This window comes from Aethalodelphis obliquidens, unplaced genomic scaffold, assembly GCF_003676395.1.
Source record: "Aethalodelphis obliquidens isolate GAN/ISIS:26980383/991018 unplaced genomic scaffold, ASM367639v1 scaffold94, whole genome shotgun sequence".
Classification (NCBI taxonomy): domain Eukaryota; kingdom Metazoa; phylum Chordata; class Mammalia; order Artiodactyla; family Delphinidae; genus Aethalodelphis; species Aethalodelphis obliquidens.
In genome coordinates, this window is record NW_020838038.1 from 4,142,434 (window position 1) to 4,165,569 (window position 23,136).

General features: G+C 44.8%; 2 protein-coding genes across 5 annotated transcripts in view; one reads left to right on the forward strand and one right to left on the reverse strand.

Annotated features, from left to right (window-relative positions):
- OFD1 (OFD1 centriole and centriolar satellite protein) overlaps positions 1-6,002 on the reverse strand; it is a 71,787-nt gene extending 65,785 nt beyond the window's left edge. For 2 of the 4 annotated variants that reach the window (XM_027095822.1, XM_027095819.1), the window contains exons 1-3: positions 5,840-5,984; positions 5,408-5,506; positions 1,015-1,215 (exon numbers count right to left, since the gene is read on the reverse strand). In XM_027095822.1, coding sequence (XP_026951623.1) covers positions 1,015-1,215; positions 5,408-5,500 — 294 coding nt within the window. In that variant the 5' untranslated portion in view covers positions 5,501-5,506; positions 5,840-5,984. Of the gene's footprint in view, positions 1-1,014; positions 1,216-5,407; positions 5,507-5,658; positions 5,802-5,839 lie in introns of those variants that run through there. The other 2 variants (XM_027095821.1, XM_027095820.1) reach the window with 2 other exon arrangements.
- A 74-nt stretch (positions 6,003-6,076) lies between these two features.
- On the forward strand, positions 6,077-19,206 carry TRAPPC2 (trafficking protein particle complex subunit 2). Its single transcript, XM_027095824.1, has 5 exons — positions 6,077-6,208; positions 13,473-13,584; positions 16,144-16,288; positions 16,721-16,806; positions 18,054-19,206. Exons 2-5 carry the CDS (start codon positions 13,492-13,494, stop codon positions 18,150-18,152), a joined length of 423 nt encoding a protein of 140 aa, XP_026951625.1. The 5' UTR covers positions 6,077-6,208; positions 13,473-13,491; the 3' UTR covers positions 18,153-19,206.
- The last annotated feature ends 3,930 nt before the right edge of the window (positions 19,207-23,136 follow it).

The following is a 23,136-nucleotide window of genomic DNA, read 5'->3' on the forward strand; positions in this document are numbered from 1 at the left end:
AAAAAAAAAAAAAAAATGTAGAGTAAAAAATGTTGGGCTTCCCTGGTGGCGCAGTGGTTGAGAGTCTGCCTGCCGATGCAGGGGACACGGGTTCGTGCCCCAGTCTCGGAAGATCCACATGCCACTGAGCGGCTGGGCCCGTGAGCCACGGCCGCTGAGCCTGCGCGTCCAGAGCCTGTGCTCTGCAACGGGAGAGGCCACAACAGTGAGAGGCCTGTGTACCGCAAAAAAAAAAAAAAAAAAAAAAAAAAAAAAAATGTTGAGAGCAGGGGAGGCCTGCCCATGTGGGATTAGGGAGCAGATGGGCAATCTCCCTTTCTGCGCATTTTCGCTGTGAACCGAAACTGCTCTAAAAAATTACGTCTATTAAAAAAAATAGGGAAAGTTTGCTGTATCTGCCTTTAAAATAACCAAGTGTGACTAGTATGTTCAGTGCTTGGTGGAAAGATAGTTACAATAATTAGGAAAGTGGTAAAAGGTGTTCTAATATTTAAGAACTCCACAGGTGTTCAAAAGTTACTTATCCCTCACTTCTCTCATGTCATCACAAAGACGACAAATATCTGAAGAGACTGTAGCATACTGAAGACGGCACACTGTAGATCTAGATTTACTGCCCTGCATTGCCACTTCCAAATCATGTGACCTTGAGCAAATCACCCCACCTCTCCAGACTCTGGATCCTCATCTGTAATACATGTACCACCTGCAGAGTGACCAGCAGTGCCAGCCTCACAACAGACATTCAACACAAATGGCAGTTTTGTGTCCTCAGACTACATGGAGTGTCAGATCACTTCTAGCTCCAAAACATTACAATTTTATAAAGACAAATTAAGATACCAAGGAATTGGTAACAATGTCAGATTTCATACTCCTTGGTCACATTATAACAAACACATGATGTAATTTCAAAGATAAACAAGAAAGGGACCCAGCTAGCCAAGGAGCACTTAGCTATTATCTGAGGGAGAAGCTGTTAACAGAAAATTCAGAGAAAAGCAAAGATGTTACCTTTTCTTTTGCCAAACCACTTTCGGGAAAGAAGACAGAAAGTGAACATTCATAGCCACATCTCTGTAAGTGATCTGCCACTAGAGAGTTGGAAGCTCCTATTAAGAGGGAGCTCCCTTCCACTGAGATGGACAGGGACTGCACTTCGCCACTCAGTACAGGGTGCATCAGTTCGTGAATTAGCTGGTTTCGGAGTTGCGTCTAGATCAAATACAAAATGAAACAAGAGGGGAAAAAAATTTTCAGCAGGATTTTTTCCACTGGCAGGACACAGACTTGTCACATGAATTAGAATCCTTCCTTCAGTTTCCAGAATGGTTCTAAATCCATGGCCACAAGTTAGGAACCTTCCCCTGGACACTCTGTCTTACCCTGTGAGACAAGCAGCCCAGTGGGTTCTAGAAAGAGTAGCTTGCTTTCACCAGCTTCCTAGTGAGCTGGTGGTGAGCCGGAACATGGTGAGACTAACTTCACTTGCCTACGAGCCCAGTTCAGCAACTTTTCACTGGGGTACCAAATACAGGAGAAAACTCTGCTACTTCCTCACCTCTCTGCAAATTGTTGGAGGATACGAAAATAATACTGGGTTAAATATATTCAAGTATATTGATCAAAATAAAATTAGGTTCCCAAAAGGGAAATAGTATACACAAGAGAAAAATCAGTAAACCCAAAAAAGGCTTATTAAGATTCACTTTCACGTGGACTACTTACAATTCTAGATGTTATGAAATATAATAATTTTCCCCTATTTTATAAATGAGGAATTTAGGCTCAAGGTGGCTAATTTTCTCAAAGTTATAATACCACTGTTATTATTCATTTTGGTTTTAAAAAAAAATCCCCTAATCAGACTGCTGGATATTTGTTCTAATTTATTTTGCACATAATCTGAAACATACAATTGGGCGGAGCTTAAGAGTACACTGCCTAGATTCATGGGGTTCAGCAGTAAATAACATCTAAGGAATTGTTATTAATAGAATACAAACAAGAAACAAATGAAGTTCTCGTTACATCTCTTTCTTCTATCCTTTAGCTAAAGAAAATATATTAGTTCTATATATAGTTCTATATTAGCAGTACAGAACAGAACTTATATGTGTATCTAAAATCCTATAGTACTGGGCATATACCCAGAGAAAACCATAATTCAAAAAGACACATGCACCCCAATGTTCACTGCAGCACTATTTACAATAGCCAGGTCATGGAAGCAACCTAAATGCCCATCAACAGATGAAAGGATAAAGAAGATGTGGCACATATATACAATGGAATATTACTCAGCCATAAAAAGGAACGAAACTGGGTCATCTGCAGAGACGTGGATGTATCTAGAGACTGTCATACAGAGTGAAGCAAGTCAGAAAGAGAAAAACAAATACCGTATATTAACGCATATATGTGGAACCTAGAAAAATGATACAGATGAACTGGTTTGCAGGGCAGAAATAGACACAGATGTAGAGAAAAAACATATGGACACCAAGGTGGGAAAGTGGCCAGGGGGTGGGGTGGTGGTGGGATGAACTGGGAGATTGGGATTGACATGGATACACTAATATGGATAAAACAGATGACTAATAAGAACCTGCTGTATAAAAAACTAAGATACAAAAATTCAAAAATAAAAATAAAATCCTATAGTAAAAAAACACATTTACACTAAACAGAATATATATGCTTCACCTCATCTGATACAGTTAAGTAACTGAAAAGAGAAAACTAAAGCCTCCTCCACCAGTAAACTTTAGTGGTTTAATTAAATTTGTAACATAGTAATGAAGAAATATACTTAGATTCATCTTAATTAACAAAAGGATTTAGGGTGTCTTGCAAACAAGTACTGAAATGGCTAAGAACTAAATGAGGGATTTAAGCAGGGTAAAAGGAAGAGTAGCAAACAGTGGAATGACATTACAGATGAATTTCCATCTTGACACGCCCAAAAAGCATGCCATCTAGCACTTGCTGGAAGGAATCCAAAAACTGGCCGGGGGCTTTCCAGCAGCCAGTGCCAAGAGGGAAATCTATTCAGAATTAAAGCTTGCAACGTCCCTAAGACAGAAATAAGGACAGAGCCCTCACCCCAAATTGTGCCTATGAAAACCTCTCCCCAAAAAACCATAGGGGAGTTCGGGTCTGAGCATGAGCCACCTGTTTTCCTTGCTTGGCCCTGCAATAAACCTTTCTCTGCTCAAAAAAAAAAGAAAAAGAGAAAGAAAGAAAGAAGGCCAATTATTGTGGGGGAAGGGGAAGTAGGAGAGACAAGACTTAGGGACCCAGAACCCTCAGCACATCTCTCAGCAATTGACAGAGTAGACTCAAAATAAGGAAAAAGAAGATTTTTCATAAACTTCATTTACCAGATACCCATATGACTCTGTACTTAATCATAAATACAAATTCTTTCCAAACACCCAAAGAGAAAGTGAATTAGGCCACTCAAAACTTCAACTGTAAAAATTAGAACTCACTCAGGTCATTAAAATGAGAAAGTAAATTAGTTCAGACTGAGAAAGTAAAAATCTCCCCTGCCAAAATCCCCCCTGCCATTGATCACGCTAGAATAACAAACGGAATGGCCAGCTGCAAACAAGAAACAGTATTTCTCCTTAGGATAGGCTGCAGCTGTAAAATGAACAAGGCTAGCAATAATCCTGATACCAAAGCCTAACAAGAATAGCTCCAAATGGATAATGATAGGTCATTATCAACTGGACTATAGACATGAAGTAAAACCCTACCAAACCAAACCCAAAGGACAGTAAGAGAACAAACACCATGCCCAGAGGCAAGAACCATTCCGCCTAAGAAAGTGGACTAATGCGTGATGTACAACTAATTTCAGGTGGGTTAAGGAATTAACTGTAAAAAAAAAAAAAAAAAAACAGCCTTTTTAAAAACTTAAAAAAAGTGAATATTCATTGCCAGTGGAAAATGACTGAGAATAATCAGCACAAAAAAAGTAAACAATAGACCTAACCACATAAAAATGTAAGTTCAGTATTTTTAGAGCCAAATTAAAATTGAAGACAGATAGTATTGTCACAAAAATGGAAAAAAAGATTAAGTTTCCATTAAAAGGACTCGTATCAATAAGAAAACACTAGCACCCTAGGGAAAAAAAACGGGCAAGGGGAACATGAAGCACCAATCCATGGAAAGCATACAAATGGCCAGAAAATATATGCAACCTCACTGATAAAAGAAAGAATGTTAAAATAGAGTTTCTCAGTCTTAGATTGGTTTAAAACATGTCATGATCATACTACTGGAGAGAGACGTGCATTCTCAAACTGCTGGTGGAATATAAACTGAAGTTGACCCTCAAACCACCGGGGGTTAGGAGCCCCCTCCATATCGCCAGTTTTGCATCAGCAGATTCAACCAACCACAGACAGTGCAGTATTATACTAGGTATTTATTGAAAAAAGTCCACAAATAAGTGGACCTGAGCAGTTCAAACCCGTGTTGTTCAAGGGTCAGTTGTATTACAACCTTTCTAAAACAAGACGTGTACACCAAGAACCTTACAAATGTTCACGCCCTTTGATTCATTAATACCACTTCATCTATCCTAGGCAAAAAGTGAGAGATGCAATTGAAGGAATGTGTAAACCTGGGTATAACCTAAATGTTCAATAACAGGGGAATGCTGCATAAATTACCCATATGTCCAAAGATCCAAAGATGAGCCTGGTGCCAATGAAAATGAGGATTTCAAGACACATTTAAGGACACAGGAAAATGCTCACCATATAATACTAAAGAGGATACACAAATACACACAACATTATGCCAATTAGTACTTGTATTAGAGATGACTTCTCTTGTATGCTTTTCTATATTTCAGATGAGTCTGAAGTATTTTTCGGATGAGTCTGAAGTATTTTTAAGTTACAAAAACAATGGAGGAGACAAGAAGAAAAGTCCTTAATCTTCCCATTTTAAGTGTAAAATGGTCTTTTGAAATGTATACAATAATGAAAACACATTTCAGCTAATCCTACTCCTTGCTGTTAATTCATACATGAAAGTGTACTAAGAAATATTTGCTGCTCAAGTATTTATACATTTCAATATTTTTTAAAGAAGAAATTCCTCATTCCCCCAACTTTTCTACAGTAAGCAGTCCCTTAATGTTTTCTATATGGTGACAATATCCTCTGTTCAAATATGAGTATTACAAAACCACTTACTAACCTTACTAAAATGTGTTTGTTTTACGATTTAACAGTTACACAGGAACAGAGCAGTGTAATTCACCAATACAATCTGTGTATCATGTTATTTTTAAAACCCAAGACGTGGATGTCTTTACATGTGGACTACCTGTTACAGGTTACCCTTGTAAAATTTATGTAAGAGATATGCCTAAAAGTGATACCTTCAGTGAGTCCAGTATACCCCGATCCTTAAACGTCTGGTACAGCTTTTTGCGCAGTTCATCTTGACTCAACACGTCAGATTTGGGGAGCATGGTGGACTAGAAGATAAAGCGGTTACGGGTTAGCTGGCGGGCAGAGGGACGTGAATTTCTGAAGACGGATCGGTGGCCTCCAAGGAAGCCAAAGGCGGTTTAACGGAAACAAAGGATTCACTTCCGCCCGCCCCGAGGAGGGGGGCAGATGTATCTACCTGAGATATCAGGTGTCAGCTTCCTCCCGAGCCCTCCCCACTGTGCCCGGAGTTGGACCCCGAGACCGGGGTGCAAGCCCAGGCCTAAGGGAATCCCTGGCCGGAGAGCCCTGCCGCTGTTCCAGAAAAACGGGAGGAACAAGCAGAACTCCGAACTAAGAACTCAGGCAGAGACACGCACTTCCTTTCTCCGCGGTTCTGACAGGTGGGCGTGGTTGTGGCCCACGCGGAACTCTCACTGGCGCCTGGAAGGCTGAGACAGGAGACAGAAAGCCAGAGAAGGCGCGGCACTAGCCGTAGTTCGAACCGCTCTGACCTGAGTCCACCCCTCCCCGAGGTCCTCCGAGCCCAGCCGCCCTACTCTGGAGCATTACAGCGCAAGCCCGGAGCTGCGCCGCCGCGCTGCGACTGGAAGCTCTGCCCACTATCGCGAGAGCGCAACGGCAGAGTCTCGCGAGGGCTGCTTGAGGAGTCCCTACGGAAGCTGCGGAACGCGGGTCTCGGCCGCGGGAACTGACTGGGCGTTTCCGTTCCCGGCGTCTCGCCGCAGGTAGGGAATGGAGCGAGTGGGGGGCTGGCGCTCCGGGACTCTGGGGGATGTCCGCGGCCCCACGGGATGCGAGTGTTGGCCCTGTCTCTCCCCTCTGCCCCGGGGCCGGCTGAGCTCTTCACAACCCACCGGGCCAGTCCACAGCGCGATTCAACCTGCAAACGTCCACCTGCTCGGGGGCTTTGCTTCTTGTACCTTTCACTGGGTCATTCAGCTCACCCCGGGTTTTTGACCGCGGCATTATTGCCGTTTGGAGCCGGAAAATGCTCCGTTGTGGGGCTGTCCTGTGTACTGCAGGATGTTGAGCAAGCATCCCTGGTTTCTACCCAATAGATGCCAGTAGCACCTGCTCTCCCCTGCCCCCGGTTCTGAGAACCGTGAATGTCTCCGTAAACTGCCATGTGTACTCTGGGAGGCAAAATTACCCGTGGTTGAAAACCAGTGAGGTAAACTTTGAGTACCCATCGTTGTACGTGCTGTGAAGATAGGTGAGCCGGGTCCCCCATATACTTAAATCTAATTAGAAAGGAAAGGAACCAGTCTCTCGAGAAGCAATAATGAAAACATTACAGCCAGAGAATTGACTAAGAGCTAAGATGCATTGTAGACTGGGTAAAGATTTTAGAAAAAGTGGTTGGAGATGGACATGAGTGGGCACATCTCTGAAAAGTTAATAAAAAAAATCAGGACCCTTTCAAGAGCAGTGAGGCATCTGGCCTGGCTCCAGAGTCCCATGCTGTGGGTATAAGGTATCTAAGCCCCATGAGGACAAAATTGGGCCAGTGATGGTTTTGTGAACAGCACTGATGAGTACAATGAATTTTCACCCCTGGCGGTGAAAGACTTAGAGAATTTAAGAGGCATTAAGAGTGACAGGGCTTCCATAAGAGGTAGAGAGCGTGTAGGTTGGTGTTCGGAAATACTTGGAGAAGGAGGAATTTGGGTGGGCTTTGAAAGACGGGTGAGGTTTACACATGGAATCAGGGAGAGTATTCCAGGCATGGAGAGAGAAATAAATCTGGAGTGGACACGATCAGTTGGGGAGAAAAAAAGTATACCAGTCCACTGTAGCCAAGGTAGAGCAATGAGGCTGAGAAAAGCTCTACAGAGCAACATGGGATACATTTTTGATACTGGTACTTGATCCCTGTAGATGAAACATTAAGGCTTTTGAGCAAATAGTGAGATGATGAAAAATGTTCTAAGACAATGTTAATATGTTGCAAGTACTGTTAAATAGAAACATCTGTGCCCGAAGACCCTCTTACCCCCAACCTTTGGTGCCCAAATTGAATAGATTTAGATTAAATGTCCAAAAGCCAGCATAACCTCACTTATGGTGAGGTAGAGGAATTGCTTTTAATATTAATAGGAAAAATACCCTATTAGAGATCAACAGTATTCATCCTGCTTATTGCAGTGGACATGTCTTGTGCCACACTAGGTTAGTCTTCCAGCTCCAGGTCTGTCGAACTAGTGAAGCCACTGCTGTTGGGAGCATAGGGAAGTTTTCCAGAAGTTTCCCTATAGAGGCTGTAAAGAGGTTTGCTGTAAAAATGGGTGGTTTTGGAACTGGCATCCATGAGTTGTCTCGGAGGGGCCTTCTAAGTTCATTGGGTTCATCCTCCCACTCTGGCACTACTAGTGGTCTTCCAGCCTCCCCTTATCACACTTCTAGTGATCGGGGTGGGGGGGTGGTGTGTCACTTCACAAGGCAGTCTGATAGTTCTTTAATTATTACAAAGTTCTCAATTATATTGACCCAAATGTCATTCCATGTAACCTCAAAGGAGCAGCCCTAGGCTTGGCCTCTGTAACAGTTTGGAATAAGTCTGTCTAGTTCAGAGCTAGCAAATACTTGGCGCTCCCATAGGCACTGCCCTCTCCCAAACCCGTAGCAGATGCGGGTAACTGATCACAGCAGTCTTTCCCCCGGACCACCGTTAGTCTCAGAATCTTTCTCAGCACCAGTTCCTGGCCTTCACTGCTAGTTGATTAGAATGGGCTCATGGGAAAAAACCCATTTGCCATCCCTAGTCAAATCCCTTCCCATTAGACAGCATCGTATTTAAAGACTGCACCATAGCCGACTGTCCCCGCAAAAAACGTCTCCCCCCGCCCCCGGTTTAAACATCCTCAGTTCCTTCAGTAGCTTTTGTCTTGTTTCCAGAGCATTCCCTAGCCTAGATGCCTCCCTCCTCCCATCACACACAGTTCAGAGTTAATGATTTTAAAATGTGATTCCCAGAACTGAGCATGTCCCGCAGAGATGGTATTATTAGTGATGAGGATATCATCTTCTCTTAATGCAGCCTAGAATTGCATTCGCTTTTTCGGCCACTGTATCAGATTGCCACCTCCGATTTAGCTGGCAATAAATGAAAACCGGTTCTCATAGATGAGCTAGCTGCTCTTATACTAGGTTTCCCGCATCCTATTGTCGTGCGGTTGATTTAAGCCCAAGTACAGGACTTTATTTCAAATCCTTTTAGATTCCATCCTGTTCATGTCACCTATTTCTCCTAGCCGTGGACATCTTTGGAATCCTAACTTTAGCCTTCTAATAAATTAGGTGCCCTTAACTTGTTATCTTTGGGTGTGGTAAATTGGCTTCATCTCAGTTACTGATGCAAACCTTGGGCTGGACTAGGTTAAGGTCAACCTCAAAGGCTCCCTAGAGACCCCATGCTGTCGACTGACGTGGAGCACTTTGACATTCCAGTCAGCCCTGCACCGTCCCTCCTTCAGCAGAGAACGAGCACTTCCCGGGCCCCGGCACTGCTGTGGCTCTGGGGGTACCACAGGCTGTCATCCAGGCTACAGGTCTCTTAGGTAGATAACTACAGGACTTCAGAAAGTGACTCACCGTCTCCGTATTTCCCTTCCTCAACAGCGAGTGTAGGTCTGACATAACTTGTTCTCCTAGAACAAGTGAGTGAGTCGTAACCCACTCTTTTTGTCTAGGGATTCACATTAAATGACTTAGTTTGTCATAAAAGCCCCCAGCATGGTGTCTGACTGACGACAGGCATTTAATACCTATTTCTGCTGGTGTTTTAATCTCTTCGGAAGTACTCAGACCAGGAGGCTAGCCTCTTTGTTTCTCAGAGTTGGAATGTTACTGGCTCTTTTCTGTTCCTGTGATTTCTCAAACGTCACTGACCAGTAGTTACACCATCAGCTGTCAACCCAACTGTTTCTTTAACATATGTCTTGGGGTTCACAGCCTGCCTAACCTAACTGCTTCCACACTTGCCGTGTGAAAATCATTCTTTGAGAAAACCCAAGTTCAGCACACCTGTGTCCCGTGTTATTTATGTACCAGGTGCCTCAACTAATTGACCTTTCTCCCTTGCTTTTCCCTGTGGTAGCCTGAAAGCCTTCCACACATTTCAGCTTGTTTTGGGCTTTTGCCCTTCTGATGCTAGCCTCACAGGTTTCTGGTCCCATTTTTATGTTCATTACTAGTTAGTGCCCTCCTTCTTACATCCTGTACACGGTCTTTTCAGGGAAATCCAGAGCTCCTTGTGCATTTCTTTAGTTACCTCTCTCAAAAGCAGCTCAAGACACTCTAGCCACCACAGACAGCTGTTTTCACCACAAATGGGAGTCCTGGCTCCCCTCCCTTCAGCCAACAAGTCCTGCCCTTATAAGGAAGGATTTCTTCATTGGTACTTTAACAACTATGGCAACTTCTCACAAACGTGCTGTTCATCAACCCAGACACAGCATTCATCAGTCAGGCCCCGAGGGCCTCAGCACTGGAACTTTCAGAAGGTTCTCGTCCTTGTTGAGGAGAGTTAATCCCCACAACGCCTCTCTTTCCTGCATTCCCTCTCCTATATTCCAGCACCGTCCCTCGCGCCCCACACACACTCTGCCCAAACGACGGCCCCCTCCTCACAGGTCCTTTCGACAAGGGGGGCGGAAGGGCTGTGTTAGCTGTAGGGGATACTTGCTGGAAAAACCCAGCCCCAGCCGCTGTTCTCTTCCATACTCTCATCCCCCTACTGCTCCCAGGGGCTTCACCTCGATGCACCATGGCCCGCCCTCCCCCCCGCTTGCCATAGGGCTCTGAAACCCGCGTCCCATGGAAAATAAACTCATTTTGTCCCCAGTCTCTATAGAATGCACCTTCTACCTTTATTGCTGACACTTACGGGAGTATTTCCTTTTTTCTTATACCTGCAGGTTTTTTCACTTTGACGTGTTAGTTTCCTACTGTGCCCATAACACATTACCACAGATTTACTGGCTTAAAACGACACAAATTTACCATCTTACAGTTCTGTAGCATACACGTCCAACATGGGTCTCACTGGGCTGAAATCCCCTCTGGAGGCTCTCGGGAAGAATCTGTTTCTTGGGCTTCCCTGGTGGCGCAGTGGTTGAGAGTCTTCCTGCCGATGCAGGGGGCGTGGGCTCGTGCCCTGGTCCGGGAGGATCCCACATGCCGCGGAGCGGCTGGGCCCGTGAGCCATGACCGCTGAGCCTGCGCATCCAGAGCCTGTGCTCCGCAACGGGAGACGCCACAACAGTGAGAGGCCCGCGTACCGCAAAAAAAAAAAAAAAGAATCTGTTTCTTTGTCCTTTCCAGCTTCTAGAGGCTGCCCGCATTCCTCGGCGCATGACGCCCTCCTCCATCTTCAAAGCCAGCAATGTCGTAGCTCCGTGGCGATCCTTCCACAGCCACGCTTCCCCCCGACTATGCTCTGGGCCTGCCCTCTTCCACTTTTAAAGGCCCTTGTAATTACATTGGGCCCACCTGAGTAGCCCAGGATTCTCGCCCTATCTGAAGATCAGCTGATGAGCAGCCTTAGTTCCATCTGCAGCCTTAATGCCCTTTGCCATGTATTGAATACGTTAACATTCACAGGTTTCCGAGATTAGGATGTGGACATCTTGGTGGGGCTCGGGGGAGCTATTCTGGCTACCACCACACGTTCAAAACTGACCTGTTCATTTCCATCCCTCTTTCCTCTCTTTCTTATTTCTGTTCTCAGTGAATAGGTTCATCATCTTGATATTCTGCTTGATCACCTCAGCCAGACATTTTGGAAACATGCTAGATTCGTCCCGCAGCTCCCCAGTTTAATCCATTGCCAAGCTCTGTGTGACTGCCTCCATAACCTCAAGCCCTTGGAGACACTTGAAGAGCCCCTATTTTAGGTGATGGAAAAATTGAGCAGGTGTAGATCATCTCCATCCTCGCGGAAAGTTCCCTTATCAGACAGCACGGAATTCTAGAGCGTGTCTCACCTCTGCTCACTACCTAGGCAGAGAAGCCCCAAGTATTAAATGACTGTGGACATTCCCTTCCTGAGACAAAACGGTTATGTTCTCCTGCGGCTTCCTTTTCTTCCACTACACCTTTCAGCTTTTCCTTGTCAGAATGGAATCGAGAGCTGCATACCTTCTTCAGCTGTGTGTGAAATCACACGATTGGCAGCTCTGGTTCTGCGTAGCTGAGCAGTTTGTGATCGACCGTTTATGCGGTATTTCCTGCAGTTGCCTTTCTGTTTATCCTCACGCTGTTCTTAGGATGTGCTTGTCTCCCAGACCCAGGTCTCCGTATAGGGTTGAGTGGGTTTGGGGGAAGGCGGGGAGGAGGGTAATCTTCCTTATACATACATTGTCTCTTGCTGCTTCTAAATGTGTGCAGGGGGAGAAGCATCTTCCTTACAGTATTTTTTTTCCCCTGCTGCTGCTTAAATGTTTGTGCTGAAGAAAGTAAGCCCTTCCCTTGGCAAACTCCAGCTATGAAACCTATTCCGGCAAGAATGAATGATGTCATTGTTTACTTGGTTAAAATTTCAGGCTCCCATCCCTCTTCCCCTCACTTGTGCTTGAGAATTACTGCCAATTCTTCTAGTTTTGCAGAGTTTTTGTATCATTCCTGCCCGTCTTTGTTGTCCAGTTTTACTGTTTGGGTCTTTTTCTCATCTTTCCCCTCTTTCTGTAAAGGGCCAGATGGTTTCTGTGGCGACCACCCCATGCTGCCATTGTAGGGCAAGAGCAGCCTTAGACGGTAGTAAGAGGACGGACCAGGCCAGATAGGGCCTGCAGGCCGTAGTGTGCCAACCGCTGCCCCAAATAACCTTTTAAATCTGACTCACTTCATCATGCCACGGGTCTCCTATCTTCCTTTTCTTCCAGTCACGGCCTTCCAATTCCAGAGTGAAAGGGGCCAGCCGTGCCGTGATTTCCTCTACAAAATGTTGTACTCACCAGGAAATACATTTCCAAAGTCTTCGGATGTCGTCGCATGGAAGTCCCAGTGAGGCTCGATGGGCCCTGTGTTCGGACACACCTTACTGTACGCTCCCAGTGAAGCAGATCCCCGCCCCATGAGGGGGCCTTCCTAGGCCCCACGTCTCCACGTGCCTGCGCTCATGTCGCTAGAGCTAGACGTGAACCTAGCTTGGTCTGATTCCAAAGATCTTGTATGAAAAATGCATACATAAATGCATCCGCCCATCTGTCCGTCCATCCATCCAGATTTCGATTGTGCTAAATGCCCCAGAATCACTGATTTCTCCCCCACCCCCCCTTTCTCTGTTTTATTCCTGTAGCAAACTTATTAATCCTCGTTCCAAGACCTCTTAATGACTCAGAATGTCTTCCTTTTGGATTATGACTTCTTCCATCTCTTCTAGAGTACAAAACTGTTTCTTCCTCTCTCATAAATGGTGTTTGAAGAGGCATATAACAGGCTCTTTTATGTGCAGAGTTACATTCATAGCATAGACCCTTCAGGTAGGAATACAAGTACCACACAGTCTGTAGCTGACCGCTCTAGGAGCTCTCCTTTCTGTAAAGGACACGTGCTAGAGTGGTTCTTAGCTTCTTTGGAAGCATCCTTCCTGAAAATTTCTAAGGCAAGTCAGTTATTTCCTCATCAGCACCCAGGTGTTAGTGCCAATGCTGACTGATCTAGTCCAAGTTTAAGCCAGCTTACCCTAAATGTTCCACACTTTCAGATCATGAGAATGTTGTTCTTATGATTTCATATTAGAGGTCTTCCAGTTTCCCTATGAAAATGTAGTAGTGGATTCTCCAGGACATATCACAGATAAAGAATTTGTATCATCCAAAAGCCATGTATCTACGGTGGCATACTGGAAAGCATGCCGAGCTTAGGGGCCACCTCCTCTGCAATTCAGGTTTAAGTTAAAAAAAAAAATGCAGTTCGGCAAAAACCAGTTCCTGGTTTTTGGTTTTCAGTATTGAGTACTAAAAATATGTGTTATTTTCATTTAACTAGGAGCTATATATTGAAGACAATGTCTGGAAGCTTCTACTTTGTCATTGTTGGTCACCATGATAATCCAGTTTTTGAAATGGAGTTTTTGCCAGCTGGAAAAGCAGAATCCAAAGTGCGTATGGAACCTTAACAAATTCCATAACAATTGTTCTGTTGTTGTAACGATAATGGTGTGATGTGATTTTAGAACTGCAAGAGATCTGGACAGATGAGGTAACTACAAACCCAGCACAAATGAGGCTTGCTCTGCAGTCCCACAGGTTGATAGAAGCCAGCCAGGAGCATCCTCTGAATTGTTTGTTCGTGCTCTAATTCAGCACACACATAGCACGCACTAGCAGATGCCCTGGGTCTCCTCTCCCTGGTCATCAGTTCCCTCTTTCACCTCCTGTGAAGGTGGCTCCTTGAGCACATAGAAACATAGCTCACCTGCAGTGGCTCTGCAGGAGCAGGTGGTGCTGCCCTGAAATGCCAGGGAAGTCCCTTCTGTCCCCGTGAATCACCTTTTTCAGCAGGACATACGTGCTAGATCCACTACCCCGGGAGGGTTAAAAGAGACCCCGACTTACACGTCCTTCTACTGCCCCTGAGACAGCGGCCTTTTTCGGCGACCCCCACGTGGCACCCACTGGCCGCGTGGTGCCCTCGTGCTCTCCTCTCCCGTGACGCCACCCAACCTTCTTGCTGTCAAGAGTGGTTCCCGAAAAACAAGCTTCAGGAACATGTTGCCACTAAGAGTAAACAGAGCCATAGAGTCTTGGGATGAGCATAGCTGGTGCCTTCCATCTCCCTGTACAAGTGCACATTCCAAATAAATTGCTGACAGGTTATGCTATGTTTCTCCCAACCTCCAAAAATAGGCTTGAAAGTCCCTTAAGACAGGAACTGATGTTTGAAATTAGTTGTGACGTGTAATGTCCAGTGCAAGACGCTTTTCAACTATTCAGATCTTGCCACTAAGTATGATAGAAATCCAAGGTATTATCCTAGCAGGTGTTGCTACATTATTTTCCCACATTCACATGAGCACATTGCTCGTTAAAACTTGGATGTGAGGCATCCCTGCAGCCTAGGTATACGGTTACTGGCAGTTTCTCTCACTCCAGCGGCCTCGCGGTAGGCAAAACAGTGCGTGTAAAACTAGCGTCACGTGACTTGATCTTTCTCCTGCTACCGCTTACCTTCGTAAACCATTTCTACAGTTTTCTTCTAATGTCTCAAGATTGATCATCAGTGTAAAGGAAGACACTACTGTGAGCCAGACAAAACACATCCATTTCCCTGAGGATTAAATTAGCTTCGTCACGGTGCCGTGAGTGAAGTATAAACATGCTTTACCTACGTGAGGGATTCCAGGGCAACATGGCCGCCCAGTCACGGGAACAGCCTCCTCAGCAAGGAAGTTATTTATGTTCGTTTCCCAGGGCCGGTGTCACAGAGTACCAGAAACGGTGTGCCTTAGAACAGAAACGTCTTGTCTCAGTTGGGGAGGCCTGAGTCTGAGATCAAGCTGTCAGCAGGGCCATGCCCGTCCAGAGGCGCTAGGGAAGGTCTGTTCCAGGCCTTTCTCCCAGCTTCCGGCAGTTCTCGGCTTGTGGCAGGAGAACTGCAGTCCTCACATGCCAATCTCCCTGGGTGTGCGACTGTCTCCAGATCCCCCCCTTTTATAAATACATCAGTCATTGTATTAGGGACCCATTCAACCGTAGCATGACCTCATGGTAACTAATTACATCTGCAATGACCCTCTTTCCAAATACGGCCACATTCTAAGGTACCGAGGGTTAGGACTGCAACATAGGGATTGGGGGAGGGGGCACAAATTCAACCTGTAACAGAGGTGTTCTTTGAAAAATGCATTTTGAAAGTAAGAATTCCACAGGAGTGAGACTGCATTCCAGGTTATGAATTCCTTCTGCACATTTTGCTGGGACAGCCCCTCCTTCTTCAGTTAGGCCTTTACAGTCCATGAAAAGGACACCCGCGGCTTTGACAGGACCACCTGGCGCTGTCGGCACAAGGGACTGTACGCAGCTGGGGCTGAGCCTGGCCGCCTGCCACTCCCGGGTGCCCTGCCATGTGAGCTCCCTGTACCTCAAGACGGCCTGTGCCAGGCTGTCTCCACTGCTCACCGGGTGTCACCGCACACGAAGCCCCGTCTCCCACCCCCAGCCCCACCCGAGGCCTGTACTCACCACCTGTTTAGCCCCAGCCTACCTTGTTTTTTTCCTGTCTTCCTCCTCTAAAAAGATGCGAGCTTCTTGAAAGCAGGATCTGAGCTGAGGGGAGGGGAGGAATGGGGAGGGGGAGAAAAACAAACAAAAAAGCAGGATCTACTTTTTTCTTTTAATGTAGTATATCCTTTTTTCACATGCTTAAATGGTTACAGAACTTGGTAACTTCCGTCTTGCAAAATTTTAAAAATATAGTTTCTTGGAAACATTTCAATTACTAATTGGCTGTTTCTATTTATTGAGTTTTCGATACCAGATTAGAAAATAGAAAATAATGTGAAAGCACTGAAGACCTCTGTCTCATGACAATAATCGAAGTAAAAGCAGAAAGCTTCCCCCCGCACCCCAGAGAGCTGTGTCTAGCGTTTGCAGAGTGAAGTCTGGCTGTCTTGGCGCTGTAAGGAAATGTTAATCTGGTGCTGCTCGCTGCCACCTAGGACGATCACCGCCATCTGAACCAGTTCATAGCTCACGCGGCTCTCGACCTCGTAGATGAGAACATGTGGCTGTCAAACAACATGTACTTGAAGACGGTGGACAAGTTCAATGAGTGGTTCGTTTCAGCATTCGTCACTGCGGGTCATATCCTTACCTGTTTAATAAAGAGCTCTAACACAGGGTTGGGGTAACAGACTAGACCAACATGGGACCTAGATGCCAGGTTCTGAGTCTGTGGACTGCAAAATATTAGGTAAACATTGCCACTTACGGGGCTTTTATTTTTTTTAGGGGGAAAAAACACTCACCTTTTGTTTAACAGATAATTTTAAAACCAAGTCTCATATATAAAGTTAAGGTTTATCTGAACCATATCAATGGGGATTTTATTTTGTAGTTATTTTCTAACTTAAAAAGATTATGTTCTCTTCAAGATAAAACTAACCTAACTTTGAACCCAGTTTACGGATTCACCTTTTCCATCGCAAAATACACTGCATGTGACTCATTTGAAGAATATTGTGACTGATCGCTTTTCAGTTTTCATTTCTAAAGATTATACCTTAATTATTTCACATATGAGATTTATTATGCTGCATGACATCAGGCAAGAAGATGGGATAAAGAACTTCTTTACTGATGTCTATGATTTATATATAAAGGTATGGTATGTTCTGTACCTTGTAAACTCTGGTTATAAAAGAGATTCCAACTTTGGCAGGACACTGGCCTGTTGAGGCAGCCCCCTTAGACCGCACAGCTCTCCTCTCAGCAGAGCTCTCCTCCAGCAGGACCATTCCGACAGCTCCCTCACCAGGCAGGTCTTTACCACCAGCTTAACACGTATGCAGGACAACAACTCGTAGTTATTTTTAAATCGGTTTCATTCTCCCCCTTTTGGTGCATATAGTTGATTTTATGAGGGAACCCTAAAGCGAGAGACAGAAGCAGTCTGTATAAGGGAAGTTGCTTCATAATTTTAATGTAAAATGTTTTCCATCTACTTAACAAGTAAGTTACAGTGCAATGAATGTAGATCATAAACAGGAAGTGATTCATGTATTATCAAAGTCACTCAAGAAGAAAGGGGCCACACGCGTTTCTTGATACTCATTTGGAAAAAATGAAATAGTAATAAGATATGAGTGGTTAAACTGCAGTGCTGACAGTATATTCTTAATAATTTAAACATTCTCTATTTGGACAAGATTTTTTGCATATCAGCACAGTTGACAATATTCCTAGTCAGAAGTAGCAAATAAGAATATTTAGCCATCTTATCAAGATGGACAACATCAAGTGATTAAGGTGTAAAAGTTGGTAACTCCTTTCCTCATTTGTGATTCCATCCAGTACTAATTTTCCCTCACACATATTATGATATACTCATTACATTATCTGAGAAACTGATCGCTTACCTTGTGTTAAAGGAGAGTAGTAAAAACCTGATTGTTAAAAACTACCGCACAAGAGTAACTTTTAAAAGCAGTGTGGTATAACTTTTCCTCCACTCTGAGCATATCAGATTTTTAGTGTGTTTCATATAGCCAAAGGGCCTACCGGATGAATCCACATCTTGATAATGAACGTTGAATCTAGTTGTATTTCACACACACGGTGGATCCCGGGAGTTGGTTTTGCTCACACAGGCAGCACTTACCATACGTGCCACCATGGGTTTTGCCACAGGTACTTCCCTTAAACACCAAGACAGAAATTTCCTTAAGGGGCTGTTAATATTTAACAGTGGAACATCTTCATTAAAACTTAAAAATGTGGTCTTCAGACTTTTGCTTTGAATGTCTTTAATGACTTAATTTAAAACTTTAAAAGATTTTCCTTTTAGAGACTTAATGATGTCAGCCTTTTTACTTTGACAAGCTCACCTTAATACTTTCTTCTCTTCTAGTTTGCAATGAATCCATTTTATGAACCCAATTCTCCTATTCGATCAAGCGCATTTGACAGAAAAGTTCAGTTCCTTGGGAAGAAACACCTTTTAAGCTGAATGCAAAAAATTCAGAAGTAAACAGTGTCACTACAATGGGGTGTACTCAGGAATGTGTACATTGTAAGTAACTTGATTAAACAGCATGGAAAAATTTTAGTTGTAGTCTCAATTTATCTAAACCTAATGAAATTGCTTTTATATTTAAAAATAGCATATTCAGTTTCTTATGATTATCAACAGATTGTTATTTGCTTGTGAACAGTGTTATTTATGAAGAGCTCTTTATCAGTAAGCTTGAAGTATTTTTATTTTAAAAATTGAGAATAAGCTTTTGACTTTCCTTATTCAGATAGCTTGATCTTGTTGTAACAATCCTGAACCGAATGTCATGGTCAAGATTTGGTAGAGGCAGATTTAAACCCAAAAGCTTCTGCAGTAGGGAATGAAGTTGATAGCACATACATGGGTTCATCTATACATCTAGAGATGTTATGAAAAGGTATAGGTAGTATACACAGAAGTAGTATATGTACACTAAGAAGCCAAGAAGCCAGAGCAGACAGCTTTGCAGTGCCAAGTGCCACAGGTCTGCCCCTGTCGGAGACTGGGAACAGTGATCCTGCTGTAATCCTAGAATCCTGGATCCATGTTTGTCAAGTGGGAGGCTAGGACCAAAGTGACAGGTTATGTTCTTATGTTTCCTTTCCCTCAGACAGTAAACTAAAGATTAAGTGAACCCGTTGATAGCTGTACTAGTAAACAGTTGTAAGGCAGTTTTAGAATTGTAAACAAAGAAAAGCTTGCATCACATTAACACTTGCGCTCTTGGCCATCTTGGCCACTTAGGCTGTATACCGGAGGGGGCAGGAGTGGCCTCTCTTTTGTACTGTAAGAGCGTGGGATCTTACGGTAAACCAGTAAATGTCCATTGAAAAGCAAGTAATATAACCGCGTTATTTTCTGTGCTAATGGTGAGCACCTGAAGAATTTTGTTCCATTCTGAATAACCTGAGCAAGTAATTCTAAGTTTGGTCCTGTATCTTTGCGTGAAGTTGCTAGCATAATTTTTTACCATATTTATTTGATTTCCTAAATAAAGATGTTTGTCCAAGATTATGGAAGTTTAATATCGATTTTTTTAATTCTTTTTTTTTTGGCCACCCCGCGCGGCTTGCAGGATCTTAGTTCCCTGACCAGGGATCAAACACGGGCCCCGGCAGTGAAAACGCCGAGCCCTAACCACTGGACCGCCAGGGGAGTCCCAATATTGAATTTTTTAAGTGCTACTCACCCCACCACTACTACTACCATTTTAGTCCTGTTTCCCCTAATGAAAGTCTGCATATTAACATATATTGCAACTCATTTTACAGGATTCAAATCGCCTCAAACTTAGGTGCCGGAGCAGAAAAGAGATACTCAGCTAGAAATCCAGGAGTGATGTCCGCCATGCTAATTGGAGAGACCCACACATGTACTTACTGTATACAGTTTGCTCTGCCCTCAATGAGCATGTAGTGCAGAGGGTGGCAATGCTCCAGTGAGGAGTAGTGGCGTGGTGCTTCAGGAGGCTGTAGCATGGAGATGGTTTGGATCCCAGCTCAGCCACACAACAGCAGTGCCCTGCAAACAGCCTTGGCACCAGGCTTGTGATGGTGAGATGGGAACGAATAACAGAGGCCCCATGGGAGTAGATCAGTGTAGTTAAGTGTCAGATTTCACGTATGACTGCCTCTGAAGGAGCATGAAGGCAGATTCAGTGATGAGCGTAGGAGTGGGTAGGACCTCAAAGGAGGGCCGTGCTGGGAAAGCCTGTGGGCACACGGATAGGACAGCCCAAAGGATGGAACCAGGGCTGGTACAAGGGGAAAACCAGGCGCTGACCATTAAAAAAGCAAAAGAAGGGCTTCCCTGATGGCGCAGTGGTTGAGAGTCCGCCTGCCGATGCAGGGGACATGGGTTCGTGCCCCGGTCCGGGAAGATCCCACATGCCGCGGAGCGGCTGGGCCCGTGAGCCATGGCCACTGGGCCTGCGCGTCCGGAGCCTGTGCTCCGCAACGGGAGAGGCCCCAACAGTGGGAGGCCCGCGTACCGCAAAAAACAAAACAAAACAAAACAAAAAACGGCAAAAGAGCCGGCAAAACTCAGATCTGGTAGTAGGTGACCGTCACTTAAAGCTCTGGAACACAAGACCAACTGGGGGACATCAGTAGCACCCAGGGCATCAGGCTCCACTGAGCACACGCAAGTCAGTATTAAACCTGTAATCTACGTTAGCACTCCCGAAGTGATCCAAATAGAATGCACAAATCGGGTTTGGTCCTCTTCCATTGCCTAGGATGCTTTGGTGGTGCCCACGTTCTCCATGTATGTAGAGACCTTTGGTCTCTCCTCCACCCTGCTACACCCGTGTCCTTTCACTTTATGGTCACGACAGCACTTCCTGGTTGACAGTCCACGGTGGTAACTTCTCAGAATCCACTGACTACAAAGATCCTCTTTTCTACCTAACGCTTCCTTGCCCCACAAGCCGCTGGCACTGTGGATGGAACTGGCATCACAGGGTCATGCTATTGAAGTGAAAGCTTACACAAGGTTTTATAGAAATGTAAAACGCCAGGTTTTAACATGAGGACCATCTAGGATGTTTTCACTTCAACTAGGGAGTTTTCCCCAAGGGGGAAGAAGGTCACAAAAGCAGTAATTCACTGAGGAACGTGCATTTTTCCATCTTCCACGCGGCACATTGTAATTGCTACATCGACTGGCAAGTGTACATCTGTCCATCCTCCCAAGTTCAGTAGTTTGCCTTTTTCTTAACCCTGAACTCTGTCTCCAAGGCTTTACATGCGCAGACAGCACGAAAGCACCTGTCATCACGGCGGCAGCCGCCGGCCCCTAACACTGGGGCCCGGCCCTGAACGGGACAGCGCGCTCCTTCCCTCCCGCCTGCTCCGCAGCTGCTCCGCCCCTCTTGCCGCGCAACTGCGGTGGCCTGCTTTGCTCCCCAGCTCTCACTTTTTCCCTAGTTCTCATCTTTGTGTAAGTAACACCAGCCAGGCAAAGCCCGTGTTACTTTCTTAAAAGATTCAGATTTTCAGCTACCTTCTGCTGCTGTCTGAAGAGCTCCTCCGTCAGGTGAACGAGTTGTCGTTGCTGTGAAGGAGGAAGCTAGTCAGTCAGGTCCTGTTCCTCCTCCTCTCGTCCCATTTCAGTACTGGGTTTGGTCAGCCTCTGTTCACTGGGTCCCTTTAAGTCACGCTGTGAAGCTCCATTACTCTCCCTTCCGTCAGCCTGTCTAAAGCACGAGGATTCGGTCCTTTGATCCTTTTTCGCTGCCCAGCTCTAGACCTCTGGAATGCCAACTAATCTAATCCCTGAATATTTAGCTGAAAAAGAGGTTATTGAAAAGATGCTTCAAAGTTTAGAAAAACCACTAAGGTACTAGTTAAATCTACACAAGTATCAAAATTATACATTTTGTAAATACCTACACACACACACACACACAGACGTGTAATGAGCTGAATTGTGTCCCCCGCCACCCAAAATTCATTATCAACAGACCTAGCCCCCAGTCCCTCAGAACGTAACTGTATTTGGAGACAGGCCCTTTAAGGAGTTAATGTGAGTTCAATTGAGCCCATTAGGGTGGTCCCTTAATCCAGTCTCACTGGTGTTCTTATAAGAGGAGGAAATCTGGACACAGAGAGACGGTGTGTGTGTGTGTGTGTGTGTGTGTGTGTGTGTGTGTGGAGTGTGTGCAGAGGAAAGATCCCCTGCAAGCCATGGAGAGAGGACTCAGGAAAAACTAAACCTATCAACACCTTGATCTTGGACCTCTAGCCTCCAGAACTGTGAGAAAAGAAATCCCTATTGTTTAAACCACCGGGTATGCATGTTATGGCAGCAGTAGTGAACTAACACAATATGCTTCCCTTACATACTAAAAATCTAGACGGATACCCAAGAAACTGACACACGGCTGCCTCCACGTGCAGGAACTCGGTGGCAAGGGTAGATATTTGTCCCTTGTGCCTTATAATGTTCAACCGTGTGACTCTATCATCTATTCAAATGATAAAAAAAGTACTCCTAACATCCACTGGTGAGCAAGGTGTGGGAAACTTTAATATACTACTGCTAGCTAGCTATCAGCAGAGAACGGTTTGAATAAACTGTTAGACATCCATGCAGCAGATAAATGAGGTAGATCTACTATATAATGGACATATACCCAGACAGACTGAGAGAAAAGGGCAAGTCACAAAACAATGAGTACACGATTTAAAATAACAAAGCATGTCCCCTAGAGAAAAAAACAAAGGGAATATATAATACACACTCGTTTCTTAATGGTGGATTCCTATTTTGTTTTCTGAATGGAGGATTATAGTTTGGTGGGGCGGGGCGGAATTGATTATAAATAATAAAAACTACAGCTCTCTCTAACCTGAGACTATAAGGAGATTTAATTTCCCCAGATTTAAAATGTGAAAATGTTTTGCTTAGAGCCAAATCTGTTGTGTTAGGAAATTAGATTTTCAAAAGCTGAGCTTACTGTATTGGCGTTCTGTGTCAAGTGGTTCCAAGGAGCAGGGCCAGGGAGAGAAATCTCTCAACCTAGCTGTTCCGAAATGTACTCCCCCGCACAGGACAGCCCCCCCAAAGCTTGTCGCTTGATAACCCACCGCTCCACAGCCAAGGGTCCTGTCCTCTCTAACACGTGCGCCTGGCATTGGTGTGCCTCTGCGGGATGGGATCGGCATGAATGGCGCAGTGGGTGCACTTTACCCACGAAAGACCACAACTTGCTCTATCAATAAGGCTGCTCATTGCAGCAGAATGACGAAAAATCTCCTTGAGACCAAATCACTAAACAAAGCTCAGTGACGTAGAAGACACAGAATAAATACATGACCAAATAAAGATGTCTTCATTTACCCGCACACACAGTACAATCCAGAAGCAGTACCTCCTCCAAGAGTGATAAAGCCGGCTTCTGTGTTGGGGGTTGAGGGGGGCACACAAACGACAAGTG